Source organism: Arachis stenosperma, chromosome 1 (assembly GCF_014773155.1).
Source record: "Arachis stenosperma cultivar V10309 chromosome 1, arast.V10309.gnm1.PFL2, whole genome shotgun sequence".
NCBI classification, from domain to species: Eukaryota; Viridiplantae; Streptophyta; class Magnoliopsida; order Fabales; family Fabaceae; genus Arachis; species Arachis stenosperma.
In genome coordinates, this window is record NC_080377.1 from 9,090,084 (window position 1) to 9,115,250 (window position 25,167).

General features: G+C 33.1%; 2 protein-coding genes across 2 annotated transcripts; one reads left to right on the forward strand and one right to left on the reverse strand.

Moving 5' to 3' along the window:
* Positions 1–6,939: 6,939 nt before the first annotated feature.
* On the forward strand, positions 6,940–8,069 carry LOC130974854 (uncharacterized). The gene is made up of 2 exons (XM_057899698.1): positions 6,940–7,231; positions 7,315–8,069. Exons 1-2 carry the CDS (start codon positions 6,940–6,942, stop codon positions 8,067–8,069), a joined length of 1,047 nt encoding a protein of 348 aa, XP_057755681.1.
* A 5,148-nt stretch (positions 8,070–13,217) lies between these two features.
* LOC130941498 (root phototropism protein 2-like) lies at positions 13,218–16,132 on the reverse strand. Its single transcript, XM_057870032.1, has 4 exons — positions 15,969–16,132; positions 15,739–15,808; positions 14,472–15,554; positions 13,218–14,392 (listed from the first exon to the last, which is right to left on the reverse strand). Exons 1-4 carry the CDS (start codon positions 16,019–16,021, stop codon positions 13,919–13,921), a joined length of 1,680 nt encoding a protein of 559 aa, XP_057726015.1. The 5' UTR covers positions 16,022–16,132; the 3' UTR covers positions 13,218–13,918.
* Positions 16,133–25,167: the final 9,035 nt, after the last annotated feature.

Genomic DNA, 25,167 nt, shown 5'->3' on the forward strand with positions numbered 1-25,167 from the left:
GGTGAGTTTCAAATTAAATAGAAGATGTAATGTATGTGCATTGGTCAGGATGTGTGCTTAAGTATGGAAAATGATCTTCATAGAAGGACACATTTCTTGAAATAAAGATCTTTCTAGTCTTTAAATCAATTAAGAGATATCCCTTGGTACTCTTCCTAAAACCAAAAAATGCACACCTTCTGGATCTTGGATCCAGTTTCTTTCGATTTGCTTGGAGTGTACTCACATAAGCCAGACACCCAAAAATCCTTAAATGAGATATGTTAGGTAAAGAGTTATGCAAAGTTTGATAAGGTGATAAATTGTTCAGAAACTTTGATGGTAATCTATTCACGATGTGAACTGAATATGAAACTGCATATTGCCAAAAATACTTAGGGACATTTGAGTGAAAGAAAATTGCTCTAGTTATTTTAAGAATGTGTTGATGTTTCCGTTCAACAATACCATTTTGTTGAGGAGTTTCAACACATGATCTTTGGTGTAATATACCAATTTCATTGAAGAAAGAGCGCATCAAAAAATCAGTTCCATTATCAGACCTTATACATATGATTTTGCTATCGTACTGTGTTTTAACAAAATTTACAAAGAATTTAATGAGATCAGCAACTTCAGTTTTGTTTTTCATGAAAAATACCCAAGTGAACCTTGTTTTATCGTCCACTATGGTTAAAAAATATCTATGTCCTCCCATAGAGGGAATGGCTAGCGGGCCCCAAATATCCACATGAATTAAATCAAAGGAAGTTAATGAATCTGTGCTATCATTATTGAGTGATAATCTCTTTTGCCTTGCTAGGTGACATGAGTCACAAGATTGTACATCATTGTCACAATGAATGGATCTGAAAATTTTCTTTATTTCTTTTATTCTATGAAATAGTGCATGGCCTAACCTAAAATGCCATAACTTTGTGTTTGAAATATTTAGTATTGGTATGTTTACATGAGTTTTATTTGATATCTGTGGAATTTTTAATTGCGCAGCATCACAGTTCAAGGTATAAAGGCCACCACATACTCTAGCTGCTCCAATCGTCTTCTTCGAGAGTAAATCCTGTATCTTACAAATGTCATCAATGAAACTCATTTTACAATGCAAATGTTTTGTGGCTTTTGATATTGATATCAATTTGAAATTAAAAGATGGGACATATAATGCATTTGTGAGGTACAGTTTGTTTGAAAATTTGATAGTTCCAGCTATGATGCTAATGGTTTATACACCATTAGGCAACCGAATGATTATAGGAGCTATCTTGAAATGAGTTTAAAAATCTTCTAGGCAATAGGATACGTGAACAATAGCTCTTGTATCTATTATCCAAGAACTATATTTTGATGCAAAAATGTTTAAAGCCAACACGCTTGACTTAAAATGCATGATATGCACTAAATTACCTTGATGAGATACTTGTTCTAGGGTTGTGATTTGGTTAGCACTCTGGATCTGCTTTGCCTCTCCCCTGTTGAGTAAAGCTAGTAGGGCTGATTTCTACTCTGGAGAAAAGTCAACATTTGAAGTTCTATTTTCTTCCACATAGCTAGAATCGTCAATGCCATAGCCATTTATTTCAGCATTGAAATTCATTGCTCCCAAACCTCCGTTTGAGTTCAGATTTTTCTATCTAAGATGAGGGGAAAAAACCATGTTTCTTGTAACATACATCCACTGTGTGGCCTTCTTTACCACAGTATGAACACTGCATTCTACCTCTTTTCGTTTGTCCTCTCCCAGAGCCTTGAAATCTATCTCCTCTACCTTTTCCTCTTCCTCTGCCTTGTGAGGCCTCAGCAATGTTGAAAGAATTGGTAGAGTGTAATAATATCTTGGAGTCTATAGTATCATCCATGGTCTGATTTTGTCTTTTTTGTCTAGTCATCATGGAAAATACACCCTTTAAATCTGGTAGTGGCTCCATTAGCATGACCTGAGCTCTAACATTCGCAAACTGTTCATTAAGTCCTCTTAGGAATCTAGTTACATGATCTTCCATTCTATATTTTTGCATTTTTCCTAATCCACAAGTACACACAGATTCACAATTGTAGGGTGGAATTGGCCTGAAATCATCAAATTCTTCCCACAGCGACTTCAGTTTTGTGAAGTATTGTGTCACGCTCATTTCTCCTTGCCTTGTTCCGTATAGCTCCTCCTGCAGTTCTGTAATTCAAAATTTATCACCCTCATGGTACCTGTGTTTCAGGTCCTCCCATAGTTCATATGCAACCTTGTTCCACATCACACTTCGGGTGATTTCAGGGTTCAGCGAAATTTTAATTCAAGCTAAGACATATGTATTACATCTATCCCATAGTTCAAACAATGGATCATTCTTATCAGGTTTCTTTAAACTTCCATCAACAAATTTCAGCTTGTTTTTCGATTTTAGGGCTAACAACATCGCATTACTCCAACTACTGTAATTCTTGCCATCAAGAATGGTAGGGATGGGAGAAATACCAGTATTTTTGGAAGAATGAAAGTAGAAGTGGCTCGACGAATCTTGGCTAGGGTTGCTGCCATTCTTGTTGAGGTGAGCCTGAATCGATAAGATCTGGTTCAGGAACGCCACGATACCTTGAGGATCGAGGACTTGGAAGAAATTGTCTTGGTTCATTTGGAATTGCTCTGAATCTTGAGTTGGATCCATCACTAGGTTTCAGATCGTGCACTTGATGTGTGCTTCTCTTTTCTCAATCTCTGTTCCTTCTATTCTCATCCCTTTGGGTTCCATACTCACCGCACCATGTTGAAGGTGCGCAACGGGAGTGTGAGAACAAAGCAGAAATGAAAATAGAGAGAAGAAATAAAAATTTTCTCAATGTGCTGAATGATGAATCCCACTTTACGCTGTTACAACAATTATATATATATATATATATATATATATATATGTTCATTTACCCAACTGAGTTAGAATAATTAAGGACTAACTAAAAATTATAATATAGGCTACTTGTCTAAGTAACTCCTTGCTACAACTAATAAATCAACTAACTAATTGCTAAACTAGTACATCAAGTAACACATGCTCATTATTTAATACAAATGGCATAAAAAAGTAATCAATATTTTCTTTTTTGATTTTAATTTGTTGGAAATTTTAGAATTAAGTAAACCTAGCTAACTTTATTTTAAAAATTAATTCAAAAGATAAAAGTTATCTCAGTTATAAATTCGTATAGTTGTTTAATAAAAATGCTTCATAAATATTAATGTTTTAATAATTTTAGTCGTTAATGTTAATTATGTATAATATTTTATAATAAAAATCAATAACTAAAATTACTTGCACATTAATATTTTTGGAGCTCCTAATAACTTTTTTATAAAATATTATTGTATCTAATTATTAAGATAAAAACACATAAAAGAAGGTAGATTAGAGTTATGATGCTCGGATAATATAAGATATGACACAACAAAAAATACGTAAACGCATGAATTTTAATATTTTGTATGACACAAGAACACGACAATTTAAACTATAAATTAAAGTATTTTTTAAACAAATTATAATAATATTTTAATATTTTATTAATATTAAAATATAAATTAATTTTTAATTTTTTTTTTATTTTCAATTATATAAAATATTTATAAAATAATTTCTTATTTTAATAAATAATGATATATAATATTTTTAAATTTATTTTAAAAATAATATTAAATAATAATATTTAGATACGTTTAAATATATTTAAAAAAAATTATATTTTATTAAAATATAATTAAATATAAATGATATATAATTTAGATAAATATCAAATAAATATTATTTTTAAAGTATATCTGATATGCAAACACAATAACTCAACCACGCATTGTTGATTCATACATGAGAGGTAGTAGTAGTGGTAACACACATGCATGGAGGACAGTGAATGCAGTGCATGGATTATTCGTTGTCCTTAGAACGCAACAAATTAAAGAATCTTCCAGCCCTTTGCTAACTTGCAATTCCTTCTAATAAAACAATTAAATCCCCATTCCCTCATTCTTGTCCATAATAACCCAGGGACCAATCTTGTACTTCTCTTAATAATTGAATTATATTAAATATACATTGTACAAAAAAAAGTAAATAAAAATGATATGTGAGTCCTACCACCAACCTAACTACTTCATTATATTTTGTAATTGTTATAAGATGACACTACATATATCATTTATAGATAAGATGTACAATTACGATATATAACTAAACAACAAGCTTAGCATTGAAATTACATTTTTGTTTTTTTTTTCTTCTTATTCAAGGAATCAACTACAAAAATTATAAAATAGCAAAATTGATTTAGTTATTGAATATTAGTAATTAATTTGGTTGGTTACTAAAATTAATTATTATTTTAAAAATTTCTTGTAATAATTTCTATGGCTGTCAAATCGGGATAAGAATAAACAAATCATGGATAAATCTAAGCGACTCTTTCTTAAACTCAAACGATCTTTTCGTAAGCGTTTGCTCCCGATCCAATTTGAATTGATTATAAAAACATGAGTTTAATTAGTCAATTTATTAGTGAACAAGAAAAAATATTATCTAGACGGATGAATAAATTGACCTTAAAACAACAACGATTAATTACGATTGCTATAAAACAAGCTCGTATTTTATCTTCGTTACACTTTCTTAATAATGAAAAAAAGATTCTTAATAATAAAAAAAATTTGAAAAAATTGAGTCAGCCGCTAAAACTACTACTACCGGTTAAAAAAAAATTAGAGTTATTATTCAAGTGAATTCAAATTGGAATTGAAACACAAATCAAATGTTTAAATTCTTTGGCACTAATTTCTTTTTCTTTTATTTTTTTAAAGGCATTTGTTTTCTTTTGTTGTACATAATATCTTCTAATTTGATGAATCAATAATTAATTTGTTGTAAATTAAAATTTTATTTAAAAAATTTATTGTTGATTAATAAATTATTGTATACACAAAATAAAATTTTAATTTTAATTTTATTTAAACAGATTAATGAACTAACCATTAAATTTAATCAAGTTTATTAAAGACATTTGCTACTAATCATCAGGTTCATGCAATTACATTAGCAATATCCGAACTTTTGACTAAATGCTTAAAAACCTAGCTAATAAATGCCAAGCTAAGTGTGTTTGTCCTCTTAATTGGTTAGAATTGAGATTACCTAACCCTCAATAAGATTGATGTGATTTAGATTCGAATAATTGGATCACTAAATAATGACATATATACGCGATAATGCTGATGCATGGCCACTTTAATTATAGTGAGCAAGATCAAGTGGGAATTTATGATTCAAAACTGAGCAACGTTTCTTAATAAAGAAATTAGTAAGGTACAATCATTATTTATTGAGATAACTACTGTTTTGGCCCATAAAATTTATGGTCAAAATTAAAATTGTCTTTAGTCTTATTTTAGATTTAAAATCGTCTCTAACATTTCATTTGGTATTAAAATGGTCATTTTGACTATTTTACTCTTATTTTACTGACCATACTCTCTCACCTCTCTAACTCTATGTCACAACACACACAACTCCTCCTTCTTCTTCTTCACACACAACCATTATACACCTCCTTCTTCTCTTCTTCTTCACCTCGATGGCGACCTCCACCCCAACGGCGCGATGACCTCCAAGCGCAGCAGCGACCAACGGCAACCTCCACCTCGACGACGCGACAACCTCCAAGAGCAACAGCAGCGACCTTCATGCTTTTTATAAGATATAGTTTCAATTTTTTGTTTTAAAAAAAACCTGAATATGTTGTTGTTAGATTGGAAGAATTTGATGTTGTTTATCACAATTCCTAATTTTCAAATTTTTATTGTTGGTTTTGTTTTTGTTTTTATTTATGGATTTCTAGATTGTGGTTGCTTTTTTTTTGTTTTTGAATTTTTTGTTTCTCCCTAATTTTTTTTATTCTTGTATTTAATTGTTCTTGGTAATTAAATTTTTATAGATTTTCATTTTTGTTAATTGGAGATGAATTTGGGTATTTTTAATTCTTATAATTGAATTTTGTTAAATGTATTTAAGGATCTGAAGTTTTAAATTTTGTTAATGGAGGAAGAAGAAGAATTTGTTGGAAGAAGAACAAGAAGAGAAAAATGGTCGAAATAAAAGGGATATTTTTGTGGCTGTTTTTTTTTGCTTATGGAAAGAAATTACGTGTAACACCATGAAATGGAGGTGTGCAAAAAAATTGCACTGCTATGGGTTAGATCTAAACGTAAGTTGCGTTCTGAACTTGTCTATTTTTTTTAATTTTGAAATACACAAAATGTAAGTTACGTTTTGACATTTCCAATTTTTTTTAATTTTGTTTTAGGCTAAACGCAAGTTGCGTTTTGCGAAGCCAGAAAATTCAAAATTTTTTTGAAGCCCACAAACGCAGGATGCATTTTGTGAGTGTTAGAAACTTTTTCTTAAAAGCCCCAAAACGCAGGTTGCGTTTTGTACACAAAATAATATTTAAATTCACAACTTTGCCTATAAATACGAAGTCCAGCTTCATTCATCTTCATCTTCACTTCTCCTCTTACTCTTTCTTGCATAAAGTCGTTAGTGGTGTGCTTTTTTGGCAGTTAACTATGTCAAAAAAATAGAGTTAGTTGAGGCTGAAGTTATGGAAGATGTTGCAAATTTACGAGTATATTATAACGGTAAAGTTATACCAAACACACATGAAGGAGTGATTTTTGTTTGTGAATGTCTGTTGTCATTTGCTATTCCTTGTTCCATGAGTTTTGTTGAGTTGCAAAATGGTCTTTGTAATAACATTCAAAGCCACATTTTGAAAACGGTGAGCAATCTTTTATACAAAAGTCCCGTGCAAGTATTTGATGGGCTAATACAGTTTCAAATAATCCCCATCACTGACGATGCCAGTATGCAGCAGATGTTGTATATTTATCAATAAACCCGATCTCACGTGCCGATGATAGAGCTGTACGTTGAGTTTGAACAACAGTCGGGGATGGGTGCGGTCGGCGACGAGGTCAATGTTGATGAGCTCGAGGATATAGATTGGGAAGAAGATAATAATGACAGTGAAGAGGAATTTGAAGCTAACTATGAAGTCGATGACGAAGACTTGGCAGGCAATCCGGCGGTGCAAAATGAAGCGAATGCGATTGTAAGCCAACATACGTTTGGTGTTCCGTCTTTTATGCGGACTCTAGATCTTGAAGCCATGCATGTCCCAAAATTTCCTGAGTATGCGAATATGGGTATGTTATGATTATTAACTCAAGTTTCCTATAGTGCTTATTTTATTTGCCTTATCTGAATGATGGTGGTGCGCATGTCGTAGGTGAAGGTAACGTTGCGCCGGAAGATGGCGAGTTTAGTGTCGAAATAGAATTTGGTTCGAGAGAGTCGGTGATATCTGCAATCAAAAGCTACACCATCTCTAGAGGAGTTGATTACACTGTGTATGAGTCTGAGCCACAGACATTCTATGCGAAATGCAAGGGGTATGGTGCAGGGTGCGACTGGCTTATCCAAGCTAGCTTGATTCGAAAAAAAACTTGTTGGGAGATCAGGAGATACAATGGCAAGCACACATGCACCATGGGCATGATTTCACAAGATCATACCAAGTTGGACTCAGACACAATTACAGATGCCATTAGGCCGTTGGTCAAAGCAGACCCCTCGATAAAGGTAAAGTCTGTTATTGGAGAAGTTCAATTCAGGTTCAACTACATTGTGAGTTACCGCAAGGCTTGGTTGGCAAAGCAGAAAGTTGTCGCAAAGGTTTTCGGTGATCGGAAAGTTTCTTACCAGACTCTGCCAGTATGGTTGAAAGCAATGACGGTGAAGATGCCAAGGTCTCGTGTTCAAATTAAAACGCTCCCCGTTTACCGTAAGAGTGAGGAGGTTCAAGGTGTACGAGTTGTACACTGCGTTTTTTGGAGCTTCTATCCGTGTATTGTAGTATTAAGACACTGCAAGCCACTGGTGCAGGTTGATGGCACGCACCTGTACGAAAAATATAAAGGTGCACTTCTGGTAGCGGTTGCACAATATGGGAATCAAAACATTGTGCATATTGCATTTGAATAGTCGAGGGCGAGATGACAAACGCATGAAAGTTTTTCCTAACCAATTTGTGGAGATATGTTGTTACCATTGATGGTGTGGGTATTATTTCTGACCGCCATACCTCCATCGACGCTGCAATAGCTCGCAGTACCAGTGCATGGTCACTACCAAGGGCGTGACACATGTACTACATCAGGCACATCGGGTCAAACTTCTTGAGGAGGTTCAATGCTCAATATTTGCATAAACTCGTGGTGAACACAGGTATTTCAACTCACTGTTATGGTTCTATTCATAGTAAATTTGTGGCATCTGCTTATGATTAAATGGTTTATTCAACAAGCTATTCTCAAACGGAACAGGAGTACAACAAAAACTACGAAAGGTTTAAAGAGTGGGGTGAGGCATATACTCAATGGTGTGATGATATCGGTGTTAAGAGATGGGTGTTGGCATTCGATGGTGGTCATCGTTGGGGACATATGACGACAAACTTGGTAGAGTGCATAAATTCTGTCCTGAAGGGTGCACGCAACCTTCATGTGACTGCCATTGTTCGGTCCACTTTCTATCGGCTGAATGAATTGTTCACTCAGAAGAGTACCGACGCTCATTAGCGTCTCGCAACGAATTCACGTATTCAGAATTTGCAACGAAGAGAGTTGAAGAAAGCTTTTGACGTGCAGGGAACATTGTGATCAACGAGATGTTTGAGGTTCGCGAAATGCAAGATGGTACCATTTACACTGTTAACCTTGCGCAACGACACTGCAACTGTTGCCATTTTCCGGTCGAGCGACTCCCATGTCACCACGTGCTTGCATGTTGCGCCAACCAGCGTCTTGATTGGCAGGTATACGTGCACGACGTGTACAAGATGTCTGAAATTTGCAACGTGTACAGAAGCAAGTTTGTTCTTATGGGTGACCCATCGACATGGGATAGATATGAAGGAGCAAAGGTGATCGTCAACTGGACATTGAGGCGCCCGGCAAAAGGAAGACCGAAGTCAACCCGCTACTTGAATGAGATAGATTTGCGGGATATGCGTGGTCCTCGCAGGTGCACTATATGTGGACGCGAGAGGCATAGCCGCAACCGATGTCCTCAGCGCGCAGGTCCAAGCTCCGCTGGAGGTCATTAGTGATTAAGCTTTTCAATGTAACTTTGTTATGACGTACTTCACAATTATATGTTACCTTTTATGAAACCTCGTCATTTATTTTAACATAGTTAACAATTTATAATAAATAAAATTTTTAACCTCGTTACGTAACTTTTTAATAAATAAACATTTCGTTCCAAGTGCAACATGATAATCTCAAACAGAGTTATACGATAACAAAGTTAAATATGTAACAATAATAATACTGAACAGAATCATCTAAATGTAATATACGACACTGAATACAACTCCGAATACAACACTGAATACAAGATCAACTGCAACAGACTACTTCCTCGGCGCCTTCTTCGAATACAAGGATAGGGTGTATTTGTCCGGAGGCGCAGTCTGTGTCCGTAAGTTATACGGATGACCTTGAGACACACCGGCATCCATTCCACTACCAACGTCAGGACCACCGAAATCTGTCATGCTCACACCACCAGTGTCATACAAACCTAAACCACTCATCCCTGGAGCACTCGCTCCACCAAGATCATACCAGTGCTGCAAGTCGTATCCTAAATCTCCCTCTTCCTGCTGCGGGTACTCATTCAAATCAAACAACTGGGAGCGTGGTAGTGCGGAAGGACCGGGCGGATCTACATGACCCGTCGATTGATCAAAGTCGAAGTCACTAGCATGACCAGAAGTGGTGCGATGACCACCGGACTGTTGAGATGTAGCAGGCCCTTCCTGCGGTGGCGTCGGAAATAAATAATCTGTATCTCTCAGAACCTGAGAGAAGCCGATGGTATCAGATCCACCCAACGGACTAAAGTGACCCTCGGTTGGAATTACCAGCTGTGGTATGTAGGGCTCAGGTGCCTAAGTTGGCTGTGTTTCCGGTATATATGGTGTCTGCTGCTGATATGTCGGCCACTGCTGTTGCTCTTGGTCGTAGGCCGAATCCTGAATAATAACAATAAAAAACAATACCGTCATGTAAGTGGAATACCAACATCGCGAGCTTATCGCGGGGTATAGGTGCCAATAGGGGCATACGCTCCCACGCCAAAAAAAAAAGCAGTATCAGTGGGCCGTCCATCTCTTTACAGTTGTATTGTGAAGTACGACACAACGATCCTGTATAGGTGTGTCAGACTGGCTGTCCCCCAACTGTATCTTGAAATCCGGTGGAAATCTCGAAGTAGCGGTAGAAACTTTGAGTTCAATGAAGTGGTCGACTTATCTAGAAACACAACGGTTCCGAGCACGTAGAAAATATGCGCCCGGACGTACCGCTCAACAGACTCCTGAGTGTCACATGACTCGGTGTCTTTGCACCGCCGGACCCATGCAATATTAACCTTCCTTAACACATGATCTTGCGGACCATGCTTCCGACCAAAACACGCAATGTAGTTCTCTACCAAAAACTAATGACTGCTATCTGCTCTACCCGTAACAGCCCCCACATTAATCGGAAGACCAAGAATATAGCTCACATCTTCCAGCGTCATCGTCACTTCACTGACCGGAAGATGAAATGTGTGAGTCTCCGGCCTTTAGCATTCCACCAAGGTACTCAGTAGTGCAGAATGACCTCTCATTTCACCTACTCGCGAAACGTGTTGGAACCCAGTAAATGCCAGTGTCGCTGCAGCAACCTCGTTGAAGGTCTCGGGCTGATCAAGTTTTTTGAACAACAAATTCCTGTTAGCCTGAAAAAAAAATGATAAGTATTAAATTCTAAATAATACTAGTTAATAATTTATTCAAAAAAAATAACAACAATGATTAAACAATTTTATTATTATATCAAAAAATAATAACAATATTTATTTATTAAACAGTATTATTTATTATTAGAAAATAACAAGAATTATTATACAGTATTCTATAATGACTAACAATCATAATAATAATGTCACTAACAATAATAACAATAATAAAAAAAACAGTAACTAAATAGTATTATTACTATTATTATCTTAAAAAATAATCATAAATTATTAAAAAAATAAAAAATTATTAAACATTATTTACTTTTCATTAAAAAACAATAACAATTTATTACTATTATTACACAATATTATTTATTTATTATTAGAAAATATTAATATTTTATTACAAAAATTAATAATTTATTATTAGAAAATAATAAAAAATAATAAAAATTTATTACACAGTATTTTTTAATAATAATAATAATAATAATAATAATGTCACTAACAATAACAACATTAATAATAATAGCAATAACAGTAACAGTAATCACAATAATAATAATAATAATAATAACAATACTAATAATAATATTAAAATTAACAATAACACTATCAAAATATAAAAAAAATATTTATCCATTGAAAATGATCAAGATATTTAATAATGTGTTTTTCCGATTTAATAAAATTACGAACCATTTTTTCTTCTTTCCCCGTATACTTCTTCTTCTCCCACACTTCTTCACTTTTACTTCTTCAGTTTTTCCTCTTATATTACTCTCGTTTCACTCTTGTTTCACTCTCGTTACTCCTATTTACGTTTGGTCTTCGCTTTTATGAACAAATTTACCACTCTCCATGACGCGTGTCACGCATGCAACTAAGGTGGCTGCCACGCAACCTCCGGTTTGTTCAAGTAGGCTGACAAATGCAACTTGCGTTTTGCCTTCTCCAAAACTGGTAAAAAATAAAGCAGTTTACATGCAGGAGACATGTTTTTCGTCTTAGGCAAAACGTAACTTGCATGCGTTTTGTGTTTTCTGACAATGCCTTATGTATAACACACCATGTATCTATTTTTTATTAATTTATCATTTTCTTATTTATTTATAAATTAATTTCTGTATTTTTGTCATTTAAAAAAAATATTTAAAAGAACGATTTTAATATCAAATAAAATGTTAGGGACGATTTTCAATTCAAAATAAAATTAGAGACATTTTGACTCTAAATTTTAGAGATCAGAATAATATTTATTCCTTGTTTATGAGGATACTGTTAATATTGATATTAAATATATCAGAGAGGAGAGAATATTATTTAATAAAAATAACGAGTACCATAGCTAATTACAATAAAGTTAATAAATGGAGAAAGTAATTTTAACAGAATGGGATTAAATAAAGTAGTTTTTTTTTTTTTTAATACAACAGGATCACTACTAGGCACTAGCGCATTGTTGGATACTTCGTTCTCGTCAAGCTATGCTACCACAATTTTATTGATTATGTTAACAAAAAATATATATATATATAATTTAATAGTTAAAAAGTTCGTAAAAAATATAATTTGAATGAACTATATTTGAATTTTTATAATTATTATTTTAAAATTATTTTTACAAAATTATATGAAATAAATGAGAATGAAAGACCAAAATTTAAATCATATTATTATTTTCCATTTTATTCCATTTCGTTTTATTTATGCTATTACTTCTTTGTATTGTTTTTCCTAAAAGAAATTCTTGATTTGTTGACTTTTCCACTATTTACGTACATGACCTTGTCTTTATCTTTTATAATTAAATCAACTTATTCATATGAACTTCATTCATTTAGAATCTAGTTTAATTGTACTATGTAAATTAAACATGTAAACAAAATATCAATTAATAGAATAATCAAATAATACGAAGATATTATCACCTAATTATGCAAAAAAATATATTTTTAAATAAAAATATTAAAGACCAATAATTTTTAGTAATATTAGTCAACATTTTTAAATTTTAATAAATATTTTATTTTTATACCATTAAGAATTATGATTTAGTATTAATAAAAAATAATAAATTTTGTTAGTGATGTAATATTATTTTCTTTAATCAATAATGCTGTGATACAAGGAAAAAACAATAGTGCAAGATATATATATATATATATATATATATATACCTCTTCTTTTGTGGAACAAATCACAGGAACCGAGACTTCCACCTACTCATCGTTGAATGTAGGAAATTAAAATTCTCTCTGTGTCTTGGGTTAATAGAAAATGTTGGGCATCGCTACTACATTTCTATTGTACTAGCTTTCTTCACAAGCAAATGTTTCATAAACCTACAATTTCATATCATTCTTTTCTTCCCTTCCTCTATAGCTATAATCAATCAAGCACTAGTCTGTAAAAAACAACTACTTTGCCATAAGATCATAATAGTAATAATAATATCCACTAACTCACTCCCCTAATAGTGAGGGTTGCAATAATTAGGTAGAGCACCATGATAGGACTACCTCCTCTTAATTATACAATTGCCACCAAAAGGGTTACTATTAACTTACCTGCATTGAAAGTTTAAGCATCATAGTGCTCAATGACAAAATGACAATTGTTTCAACGGTAGCACAACATTGTACTTGATTTGTGAAAATTACTCCATTAAATCCTAGCATAATTGTTGTAAAATTCCTAATGGGCACTTAAATCATGGTTTTACTAATACTTTTAATTTGGTATTAATTTCAATATTTCATTATATTATCCTAAGATCCTAATTTTTGGAAACTAGACCAGCAAAAGGAAAACCACTACCACCCTAATTCAGAAATTGGAACGATTCATAACTCCACCACACTCTCCTACATAGATAAAACATATGGCAACTACTCCAATGAATTACCATGATGCATCACCTCAACAATTTCAACAAACTTTTACAATGGTACTCTTTTTTCTTTGTTTTTTTTTTTTGTTTTCTTTTTTGTCTTTTGGGTCAAGTACATATTACAATACAAGAGAAAAACAACAATCTAGGAAACAGAGAACCTTCTCCTTCTGGGCCGATTGAAATCCACAGGCCCATCATCTAATTGGGTCGTATCTTTTGACCCATTTCTAAACGGGTTCATCTTCCCCAGCCTCCTAGAAACAGAGGACAAAAACGTGGCCTTCTTCTTCATCGTTGACGACGACGAAGGCGTCGTTTCCAGAGCGTTCTTCTCCAGATCCGTAACGTACATCTTCATCCTCATCAGCTCCGTCCTCAGCTCCTCATTCTCCTTCACCAACGACACATCCACCGCCGCCGCCGCCGCAGCAGCACGGTGTTCCTCTTCTTCCTCACTCCTCAGTCGCAGTTGGTCGTAGTAAAGAGCATGAAGCACCATCTGCACCGGTAAACGCTTGTTCTGCGACGCGTGCACACGCGCCTCGTATGATAGCTTCAACGGATCCATCACACTACACAACTTCTCCCTCTCTATCTCATCAAGCTTCGAGTGCGCCTACAGAAAAAGATAAATAAATAAATAAATAAATAAGTAGCAGAAGAGTTAAACGATGTAGTTTTGTGATTTAATGTACCTTGAGGTAGATATCTACGGCGCGGTAGAGATCGTCGTCGATCTCGCGTGCAAATTTGGGAATTAGAGTTGCGACGGCGTTGAACTTCGAGATTGTGAGATCATTGAACGAAGCGATCTCGGCGAGGTAAGCGTCGACGGTTTTGGTCACGCGGCGCAGCGCGACGGAGCAGGTATCGTCGGCGGCAGAGATAACCGCTGCATGCTTTTCGTTCTCTACGAACGCCGACACGATCTTCCGTACGGTCTCGAGATCTGAGAGCCTGTCCCCGTCGTAGGCGAACGACAGAACGAGGATGTCGTCCACCGTTGCGAGTTCTAGAACCGCCGCGATCCGCTTCTCCAGTTCGCTCCTGCAGTAGTTAGATGCTCTGAGGGAGATCGCGCAGCGGAGGAGGCAGCAGACGAAGCTAGCCGGAAAAGCGGTTTTATCAGAGGGGAAGAGATCTACCACCGATTCCAGAAGCTTCCGCGGATTTGTTCGGTGATCAGAATCGGAATCACTAGGATTCAAAAGACGGATTCTGTCGGTGGAGAGAGATCGCTCTGCGTAAGCGATTAACGCTGCTGCTAGGGTTTTCGGTTTGGCGCCGCGATTCTTCATGGCGGCGATGACTTTTCCGAAGAAATCTACGTCGAGAACGGCGAGATCCTCCGTCCACCAGTTCGCCGGTGACCTGCTCGGAAAATTTGCCTCGCTGCAAGCCTTGGCGCTGACGGCCTCCACGCAGCGTTTCACGATATTGAGTTCGTCGGCGAGAGGGAGGAGCTTCCGGCACGATCTCAGTACCGTGATGGCGCCGGTGAGTGTGAAGAACGCAACATGAGAGAGATAGTCCTCAGTTTTACCGGCGAGGTTGTTCCCTTCCGTCATCTGGAGGAACTCCGCGGCACAGCGCAAAGCGGCGACGTTTTGAGCCGTTATATCGAACTTAACGCCGTAACAGAACTTCGCTGCCTTCTCAAAGGTTCCACTACCTCCCGGAATGCCCGAAAGGTCGATCCTGGTGAGTTCATTTTCTTCAATCTCTTCTGATTCCTTTATCAGTTTTCTGATGTAGTTGCTCTTTGCCACTAGCATAAACTGCACATACATGAACAAAAAAAAAGAAAAAAAAAAAGAAAAGATTATTGGTCACGTGCAAAATTGGGTGCATGCATGCATAGATTACGATTCATGCTCTTATACGGTGAGAAAGTTAATAAAATAAAAATCATAGATTACATTCATGCTCTTATACAGTAGCTCTATGCAGTAGTTTTGGTACCTTGTGGAGAGGGAAACTTGCTTCTCCAACTTGAACTATAAGATCTGATGGAAGTTCTTGAGAGAAAACCCTGAAAATTAAGATAATAATGCAACGTATATAGTATAGTTAGGAAAATATAGACATAATACATGATCAAATAATAAGTGGAATAATCATTGAGTTTAGAGAGTTAATTAGAATTTGGTTGCATGGAAAATGGATATAGATCAGAGGTAGTGGCGGAATACCATTGGCTGGTTCTCTCCATGGCAAGGGAGAGTGTTCTATTGGGAGCAGCCATGATGAATGATGAGCTGTGCTTTATTTATTTCTGTGCGTGTGGTTGAAAATAGCTAAGTTAGGAATTAGGATATTGAAGGATGCATATCATTATAATGGATTACATATGTGGTGAGAGGCTGGGCTGTTGTAATATAAGGAGATTTTGAAGCTTGTAGCTTTCATGCTTTTAATTATGATTTAATTTTATCTTCATAGGGGGCTAGCTAGCTGGACTATATTCTGAGTTTGTGGTATTGTGCATTGTTCCAAATATGTGATGATAATAATGATAAGTTAGAAAAATATTTGAGCTGCTTTTCAGCGCAACTAGTTGTATGTATTTTGATTTGTTCAAATAAATTATTATTATATATGGAAAACTCATATATTTTAAGAGTAAGAAAAAAGGTATATATTTCACTTATTTAATATATTCAAGACTTTTAATGAAAGAACTCTTAAGGTTATTATATGGTCTTAAAGTGAATTTAACTTAGGTCTGTTTTGATAAAATTTTAATTTTTTTAGAAAATAATTTACTAAAGTTGTTTTTAAAGAATAGTTTTTAGAGAGTTGTAATCGATATGTTTGGTAAATAAAAAAAAGTAATTTTCAATAAGTACAAGTTACAAAAATTATTGCACTTAGTAAAATTGGTTTTAATATTTAAAATGACTCTATTTAATATACATAAGTGTAGAAAGGAAGAATAAATATAAATATTTATTAATATGTAAAGGTATATTAGATTTATAACTTTGAGAAATACAACTTAAGTTTAAAAAGTATCTTCATATATACTTTCAAAAGTACTTATCATACTTTTTCAAAACTAAAAGTATAAGCATGTGACTTTTAAATTTGCCAATTGTAATTTGTCTCTCTGAAAAATTTATCAAACTAAATTTTAGCCACATGGATGTTTTTGGATGTCGAATGATTGATCTAGTTACAACTTACAACCTTTATTTTCAACTCCAATAACATGTGTTATGTATTAAACAATTTAAACAAGAAAAATAAAAACTTAAGGTTACTATGATCTCTCTCAGTGTAACTACATTTTTTTAATTCCTTAGTGACTTAGTGTGAACTTGTTGAATGTTAGTATCTACTTACAACGTTTTTCTTTAACTCTAATAATATTTTGATAAAAGCACAGATAATGGGAAGTGAATTTTGTCAATTAAAAATACTTTTTTGTTATAAGTTGATAAAATAGATTCTAATATAGATTTCACAGAAGTGTATATATATAATTAAAAAAATTCAAAAGAATATTTAATTGAGAATATTAGTTCTTGTAAAGAAAAAAGTTTGAAGACTAACAAGTTTAATGTATGTTGGTCAGTATTTTAATTTTGGCTAACATTTCAACCTTTTAGTCTAATAATTTAACATTATATTTTTAATCAATATTATTAATTAATTATTGGTCGAAAATAATAAATTGTGTTAATCTTTTAACATTGTTCATGGGATAATTGTTTTTATATTATCCAAGTTATTTTTGTTGGAGCATTTCCTTTTCAAGGTAGTATTGTAATTGGAAGACATTTTCCACATGTATAGTTGTCCTACTGTTTAATATGCTTGCAATATTGCAGACAATAAGTTCCCATCGGCTCCACTGGAATTTAATTTTCACTATGCAGAATATTGTGCGCTACGTAGTATATACTCGGGCGTTACCTTTATTCTATAACGAAATATTAAAATTGAAAAGTTTTATTTATCTTATTATTCGGTTTTCAGATCTTTCATTTTTCTTTCTGATAATTCAAACGCTTGCATATGATTGGCAACCACCTACATTTTCATTAAATATCAACCCCACCATATCCAATACTATTCAATATATATATATATATATATATATATATATATATATATAAATTATAAATAAATATATAAATTTTGTCTACATTCATGATTCACCAATATATATTCATAATAATTTTGACATCCACTTTTTTTTCCCCTTTAACTGTTTTAAGTTACTACTTATTTTGAGCATGAGTTGCAATGCTATTCATACGATGTTGTTATTTTACACCATTTTATGTAATGTAATGGTCGAGCCAAGCTCTAATAGTCTAATTCATGCATATGGTTATTCTTCATTCTTCAAGACTTCATGGTCATTATTTCAAAAATAAAATAAAACTTCAACAGAAGTTTCAAGGTTTGACTATCAATTTTCATGGAGACAAGTTTGGATACTTATTTACTGGCATAGTTGATCAATGAACTTGTTAATTTTTCCTCATTAATGCTGCTTATTATTTTTGGATAAGAATTAGGCGACAAGGATATGATATTATATTAGAACTGTATATTATTATTATTTTCACGTGGAAGGCCTACGTATATAATAACCTAAAATGTTTGCGGGTACGTAATGCCTAGTTATTGTGACAAGGAAGAGAAAGAAAGATTATTATTAGCCATGAACTAACCTCTATATATGCATGGTCCCATACCTCATTCTAAGCCAAGTTAGGGGATGAAGATCTTGTGGACTAAATCGCTGAAACAGACGCGACTTTTAAGTCCTTAACTTCCCAAATGCAACACGCCATTTTTCTTGTCATGATCACAATAATTGTTCTATGGATACTACCAATATTAAGTAGTGGGGATAGTGATTGTTAAGAGAAATTCTTGCCTACTTATAGATTGGCTTTTCTTTTGTTTTTTTCCAGTTTGTTTTATATTAACTTTTTTCCCTTTTGAAAATAAACAAGAATCAAATTTTATACTTTTACATTATAGAAAATCAGATACTATATTATGAAATTATTTACTCAAAAAGTTAAGTAGATAAATAAAAGTAAATAAATATTTATATCTACTCCATCAAATAGGTCAATCAAGGCTAGGAAATTAGCCAATTAGGCAAGTTTTAGTTGAACATCATCTGTCTTGGCGTCTTGTGATGCATTCTATGACATCATTTTTAATTTAATAATTTGTTTCTACTTAATTACTTTACCGATCTTAATTCTTATGAGAAACTTTTTGGTTAATCTTCGAATTAGTTCTTAAAAGATTAGTCATTTTTTTAATTTTTTTGTGAAAAATTTATCAATTAAATTAGTTTTTTAAGTATTATAAATTAATTATCTTTGTCTTTTCGTCACTTAATTAATAGTTTTTGTCAACGATTAATGATATAAAATATTAACTAATAGCATACATAGTATTTATCATGTCTAATTGGATACTGAACAAATATATTTATGAAAATCTATTAATATAATCTATTTTTTTAATTATATAAATCATAATCCTAATATAATATAACGGCACTAATTGATAAATTTTTAAAAATATATTTATTTAGTATCTAATTAGATATTTTAAATAGCATATATGATGTGAGTTAATGTTTAATGTTATCAATTGTTGACAAAAATTATTAATTGAGTGACACAAAAATAATTAATTTATAATTTTTAAAAAATTAATTTAATTAATAAAATCTTTCAAATGACGAATTTAAAAAATGTCCTATATATTTTAAAGATTAATTTGACTATTAATTCAAAACTTTTTATATTCATGAAACATTCAAATGAATTGTATTAAGTTACATCTATATGATGACGAAGAAAATTCAAACATGCATGATGAGTTAACTTACTGAAAAATAAGTTAGAGTCTTAAAATAAATTTTATTCGCAGCTCGACAAACCTAAGAGCCAACTATATTTTAATCCAGTTTTGGGTTTTTCAACTATAACTATTTGTAATAATCACCAAAAATTTTTTTCCCATATTGACTTTCTGATGCAATTTTGTTTTCTTTCTTTCCTTAATCAACACAAAGTCTAATCCTAATTAAGCTTTTGCGACAACAATTCATTTTCGGTATTAAAATTGAATGAAAAGAATCGAGAAAAATAAAAAAATTATATTTTATACCATAAAAAATCTAAAAATATATAAAAGAAAAAATAGTATAGATATATTTTTTGAAAAAATACATAAAGCTTTTTTTTGGGGACTTGACATAAAGCTTTTACTTGAGGGGATATTCTTTTTTTTTTGTGGTGTACTGTGGGGACATCCTTTTTGTTGTGAGATGATTGATAATTCGGAGTTTGGAACCAATTTTGTGTGTTCTTCACAGTGTTGGAAATAAAATACTTTATCAATGACCAAAAACAATACAGAGAAATAAAAACTAAAATACTTACCCCCCCCCCCCCCCCCCCTTTTTGGTCTGGACTTATTTGACAGCAAAACCAGATCGTCAATATATGCTCTCCGTTGGGCTTTGTTGACTTGAGACAAAAACAAACAACGGTCCAAAGTATCAAGCATGATTTTACTAAATAAAAAAAAAAAAAACAGAGGTATATTGTAAGCCCTGGTGTATCACACGAGTCCTCCGAGTTCTCTACAATTCTCCAAACCTGTTTTGCAAAGTGTGTTAGGTTTTGTAATTAAAAATCCTTGAATCCCAACCCTCTATCTTTTTTGTTTATTGTTAACTTTTTCCGGCTCTTCAGTGATTTCTGCGATCTTTTTATAGAATGTCTACCAAAACTTGGCTATCGTAGCATTTAATCTTTATCAAAAGTTTTTCGAGAATTTAATTATGTTCAATGCATATGATAGAATAGCTCGAGTTAAATCAAAACCTCTTTATCTGCTTAATTAAGTAACATTTATTTTAACCAACTTGGGTTGGTCGAGTGGTCAGCTCACTCATCCGCTTAAACAAGTGTCTGGCGTTCGGATTAATCCTTAACCAATAAAAAAAAGTAACATTTCTTTTCACTCTTCTATTTTATTCATAACTCTTTTCTCTATTTAAATTATCGTTCTACTTTTTTATCTTTTCCAATATGTTGATAATTCTAAATATTTATTATGCTATTATAAACAGATAAAAAGATAGATAATCACCTTTGTCAAAACTCTTTTGTGGTATAACTTTTTGTGACAACTATCCCTTCACTTTAGGTTGGGCGTAGATGAAGGGGTCATGCTGTCTTTTCGGGTGCTCTTGGTCTTCCCGGCTGTTTTCCGATTCCGATATTGGGGTGGGAGTGCGCTTGGAGCGGCTTCTGTGAGAGGTTCTTTCCCGACTCTCGGGAGACGAAAAATAGTTGGGATCGGAAGTTTGTTGTCGGTGTTTCTGGTCTGCCAGCTGGCGTTCCAGGTTCTGCACCCTATGGTGCAGTTCTTGCATTATCCTGGCACTATCATCGCCAGTTCCCCCAAAGGGGCGTCTTTCTTGAGCTCGTGAAGGTGGCTCGGTACGTCGCGGGGGGGACCTCGCCCGCTCCTGGGGAGAAGCGATGGAGGCTGCCTCCTCGGGGCCCGCTCCGCGGCCATGGTCCCCTGGACCCTGTACGATGTCCATTCAGGTCGAGTCCCTACAGACGGCGCCAATGTTTGGTAGGTCAGATACCGGACGGTTCGGGTTGGTACTTTGATTGATGAGGTGGGATGTCGCCTAGTTCCGGGTTACTGGGTTGGAGGTGGAGTAGCCGACGTTCCGAGCTCTTCGTGTGGAGAAAGGAGGGTGTCACCTGCAAAGACACTCCGACGCTCTTGTCAGTCAAGCGTGCAGGCAAAAGGTGAGAGAATGATATGTGACGTACCTCGGGAGAGGGGTAGGACCCTCCCCATATATACCATGTCAGAAGTGGGCCCCGCAAGGACAGACCCACCTTCCTCGAAGCTTCCTCATACAGCTGTAGTGGAGAGCTGTCAAGGACGCGTGTCCGGATCGTTGGTTGAGCTGCTCATACCCGACCGTTCGAGTCGGGTGATCAATGGGTCGGGTCGGCCCGCAAATGGTCTGGGTCAGCCCGTAACAGATCTATAATTTGCACTTTTATTGCATTTCAGGATAAGTTGCACCATCCTCTTTTGAATCCAAAAGTCTCTAGGACCTTTTCTAAGAAGTCTCATTCTAATCTATTGTAAGCTTTGTACATATCCAGTTTAATAACCAAAATTTCGGATCCTCTTTTTTTTTTCGCAAGATGTGAAACTCTTCTTGAACAATTACAATATCATCCTAAATAATTAGTTTAGGGGTTATGTTAGATAACCATTGACTTTTTTGAACAACATGAACAACAAATCCTAAATTTAGTTATTATTAAATATTAATTACTCATGTCACTAATTAAATTTAAAATTAATTTATTTTTTAACTCTATTGTTTATATTATTTAGCAATGTTGTTGTCTACCTATACTTTTTCATTAGTTTATTTCTTACAAAAGCAATTTGAGTAGGTGACACTACTTTATCCAAAACTTTCTTAAAACTCATAACTAATATTTTTTAGATGATTTTGTAAATAAAATTATAATAACTTATCAATCTCAGATGATTGAAGTTTTCTGATGATTTTATTTTAGAGATAGGAGCAACCGTTAAAAAATCCTAAACATCACATACCTCATTTTTTTATATCATTCCAATATTGCTGGAAGAACGACCATTGAAACGTCTGGACCTAGCACTTTTAAACCTCTCATGCTAAAAGATTGCATTTTTATTTCTTCTTCGATCACTTGCACTACTAGCTCCTCGTTCATCTCTTGATTCACCCTTGTGAAAATCCTTTGCACACATTATTCTAAGTTGTTGCTCTTAGAGGCTTTATAGCTCTGTGGATTGCTCCTCTATCATCTCTAACACATCTAAATTCCCACTGATCCATTCTCCTTAGGCATTTTTTGAGTTTTTCGATTTTGTTTCTATCTCTTCTCTAAATGGTGGTAGCTAGGAATGGCAATGAATTTTTATGAAGACGAGGATTCCTTCTCGTCTCCTTTATCTCATTTAAAAAAAATGTCCCCCGCTCTTGTCTTATTTTCACCACAGTTTTTTGTTTATTTATCTCAGTTGAAAAGATGAGTATCTGCAGGATATTCATGGATAATTGGATATTATTAAATTTTAATTTTTTAAAAAAAAAATAATACAATCATAATAAAAATTTATATAATTCAATAAAATATTTTAAATTAAACATAATTTAAACACAAAGTAAACATAACATAAATATTTTAACATATAAATTAAAATAAAATAAATTAGAGTTAATTACATAATATATTATTATGTAAGAATATTTAAGTAAATTTTCTTTCGTAGAAATTTTGTGAGTCTCCCTAAGATGAGTACTTCAATTCTCACCCAGTCTCCACTTATTCGTAGGAGCTGAGTCCTGTCCTGTGAACATTTTGTGGATCTCCATTAGCCTTCTTGTCGCGGATAATCCTAAATTTTTTTGCCATCCCTTCTGATATATAACATGAAAAAGTGTTGTATTCTTGGCCCTCCACCGCAACCATTTCAGGCTTGCTCTTTGTCCCGATACTTCTCTTGTTTTCACAGTTGCTCAATTCTTTTCTTGATCTGCAAAATCTTTTCTTGTTAAATTTTTGGGAATAAAAAGAACGGAATAAAAAGATAATATTCTATGTGACGCTGTTGAGTTAAAATTGTTATACATAATACAAGAGTCATGCTATTTATAAAAATATTTTTAACTAATTTCATAAATATTTATCTGCTAACTACTAATTATTACTAACTCTTCTTGTTCCAAGAACTCTGATCCTTATAGTTGCTGCAGTTTACTATTCAGCTTGTTTAACTCCTTATTCCCTCTGGATAATATCTTTTTGCTCCAATTTTGTAGTTCACTTCTGGTATTATTTGAAAAATCTCATGTTTTTACACTTTGGTTCTGGTGTCAATACAATGGGACCAATGCTGAGAACTCATTGCTGTAAAAGCCTCAAGCTTTGTATGTTAAAATATCTTTCTTCATTTCCAATTAGCTAGCACCTAATTTTGACATTATGCTTAATATACATCACATATCTTGTAGTCCATCTTCATAGATATCAGATCATCAAATCATACCAAATTAGTAGCTCAAATTTATGTAGTTATAGTAGCCATTTGGTTAATATCACAAATTTAAGCTTTATCAATTAGGTGTTGATTTTTTTTAACTCAAAAAATAATCTATATTAAATTATTAAAAAATATATTTAATTGTTCTTAAATTTATGAATATGATTGAAAAACTTTAATTTTTTATCTTGATGATTTGTTGTTCTAAATCTTAAATCTTATTATTTAGGGCTGAGAACTAGGGTTGGAAGGTAATTTTTATATATTATATTGAAAAATAAAATTTTAAAATTTTATTTACTTTATTTATATATTAATTCCTATTATACCCTGTACAAATAAAATATGTATTAGTTTTATTTTTATTAAGGATCAAACTAGTAAATAATATTGGCTTATCTTCTTTATTTATAAAACAATAATAAAATCATTATATATACAAAATAATTAATATAATTATACTTATTTCTATAATATATATATATATATATATATATATATATATATATATATATATATATAAGCATAAAATGAATAATGAAAATAAAATTTTCCAACGTTAGGAGCAGCAATTAACTACTGCAAGACCTCGTCAAACTAAATGATAATGATAATAATAATAATAAATTAGAGAATGGGGCAGCAAAGTTGAATCTTAATCTTTTGTTTGTGCAACTTGGATGTACTTGTGTATTTTCAACAAAGAAAGGATATTTTTGAATTCTTCATCCAATGGTCTCCGTTTACGTTCGTTGATATGAAAGCATACCTTATTAGATACATGCAGTTGTATCTCTCATTAAGGTTTTAGGAGCATGATAAGAATTATTGGTTAATTGTCAAATTAAATAATAATGACTATGATGATGACCGTGATGATCGATGAATTGATGATACAATACAAGATGGAGAATGATATGACCTTCTTGTACTTCACTTCTACTAATTATGTATACATTTTTTTATGGATATAGATAAATAAGAATTTAATTTTTATATACCCGTAAGTGTATATAAATCTCATATTAATAACGATAATTAAATTTTTTTAAACCATTGCAATATGTAATCATAAAAATTCGTCGTTATTTTGTGACGGTTTTTAGAATGAAAGTGCAATTTATTTAGAATTTAGTATTATATCTTGAAATTTATAGAATATGTGATAGCTAAGCTAATTTTATTTTTATTTATTTCTAATATTGTTTATTCTTCTCTCTTTTTTGAGCATAAACCTCCATTGTATACATTGTATAAATATTT

Coding starts and splice junctions, on each gene's coding strand:
- LOC130974854 (XM_057899698.1), top strand. CDS start 6,940: ATGATAGAGCTGTACGTTGAGTTTGAACAACAGTCGGGGATGGGTGCG. Junction 7,232..7,314: donor TCCTGAGTATGCGAATATGG/GTATGTTATGAT, acceptor CGCATGTCGTAG/GTGAAGGTAACGTTGCGCCG.
- LOC130941498 (XM_057870032.1), bottom strand. CDS start 16,021: ATGGCTGCTCCCAATAGAACACTCTCCCTTGCCATGGAGAGAACCAGC. Junction 15,809..15,968: donor ATGGAGAGAACCAGCCAATG/GTATTCCGCCAC, acceptor CTTAATTTTCAG/GGTTTTCTCTCAAGAACTTC. Junction 15,555..15,738: donor CAAGTTTCCCTCTCCACAAG/GTACCAAAACTA, acceptor ATGTATGTGCAG/TTTATGCTAGTGGCAAAGAG.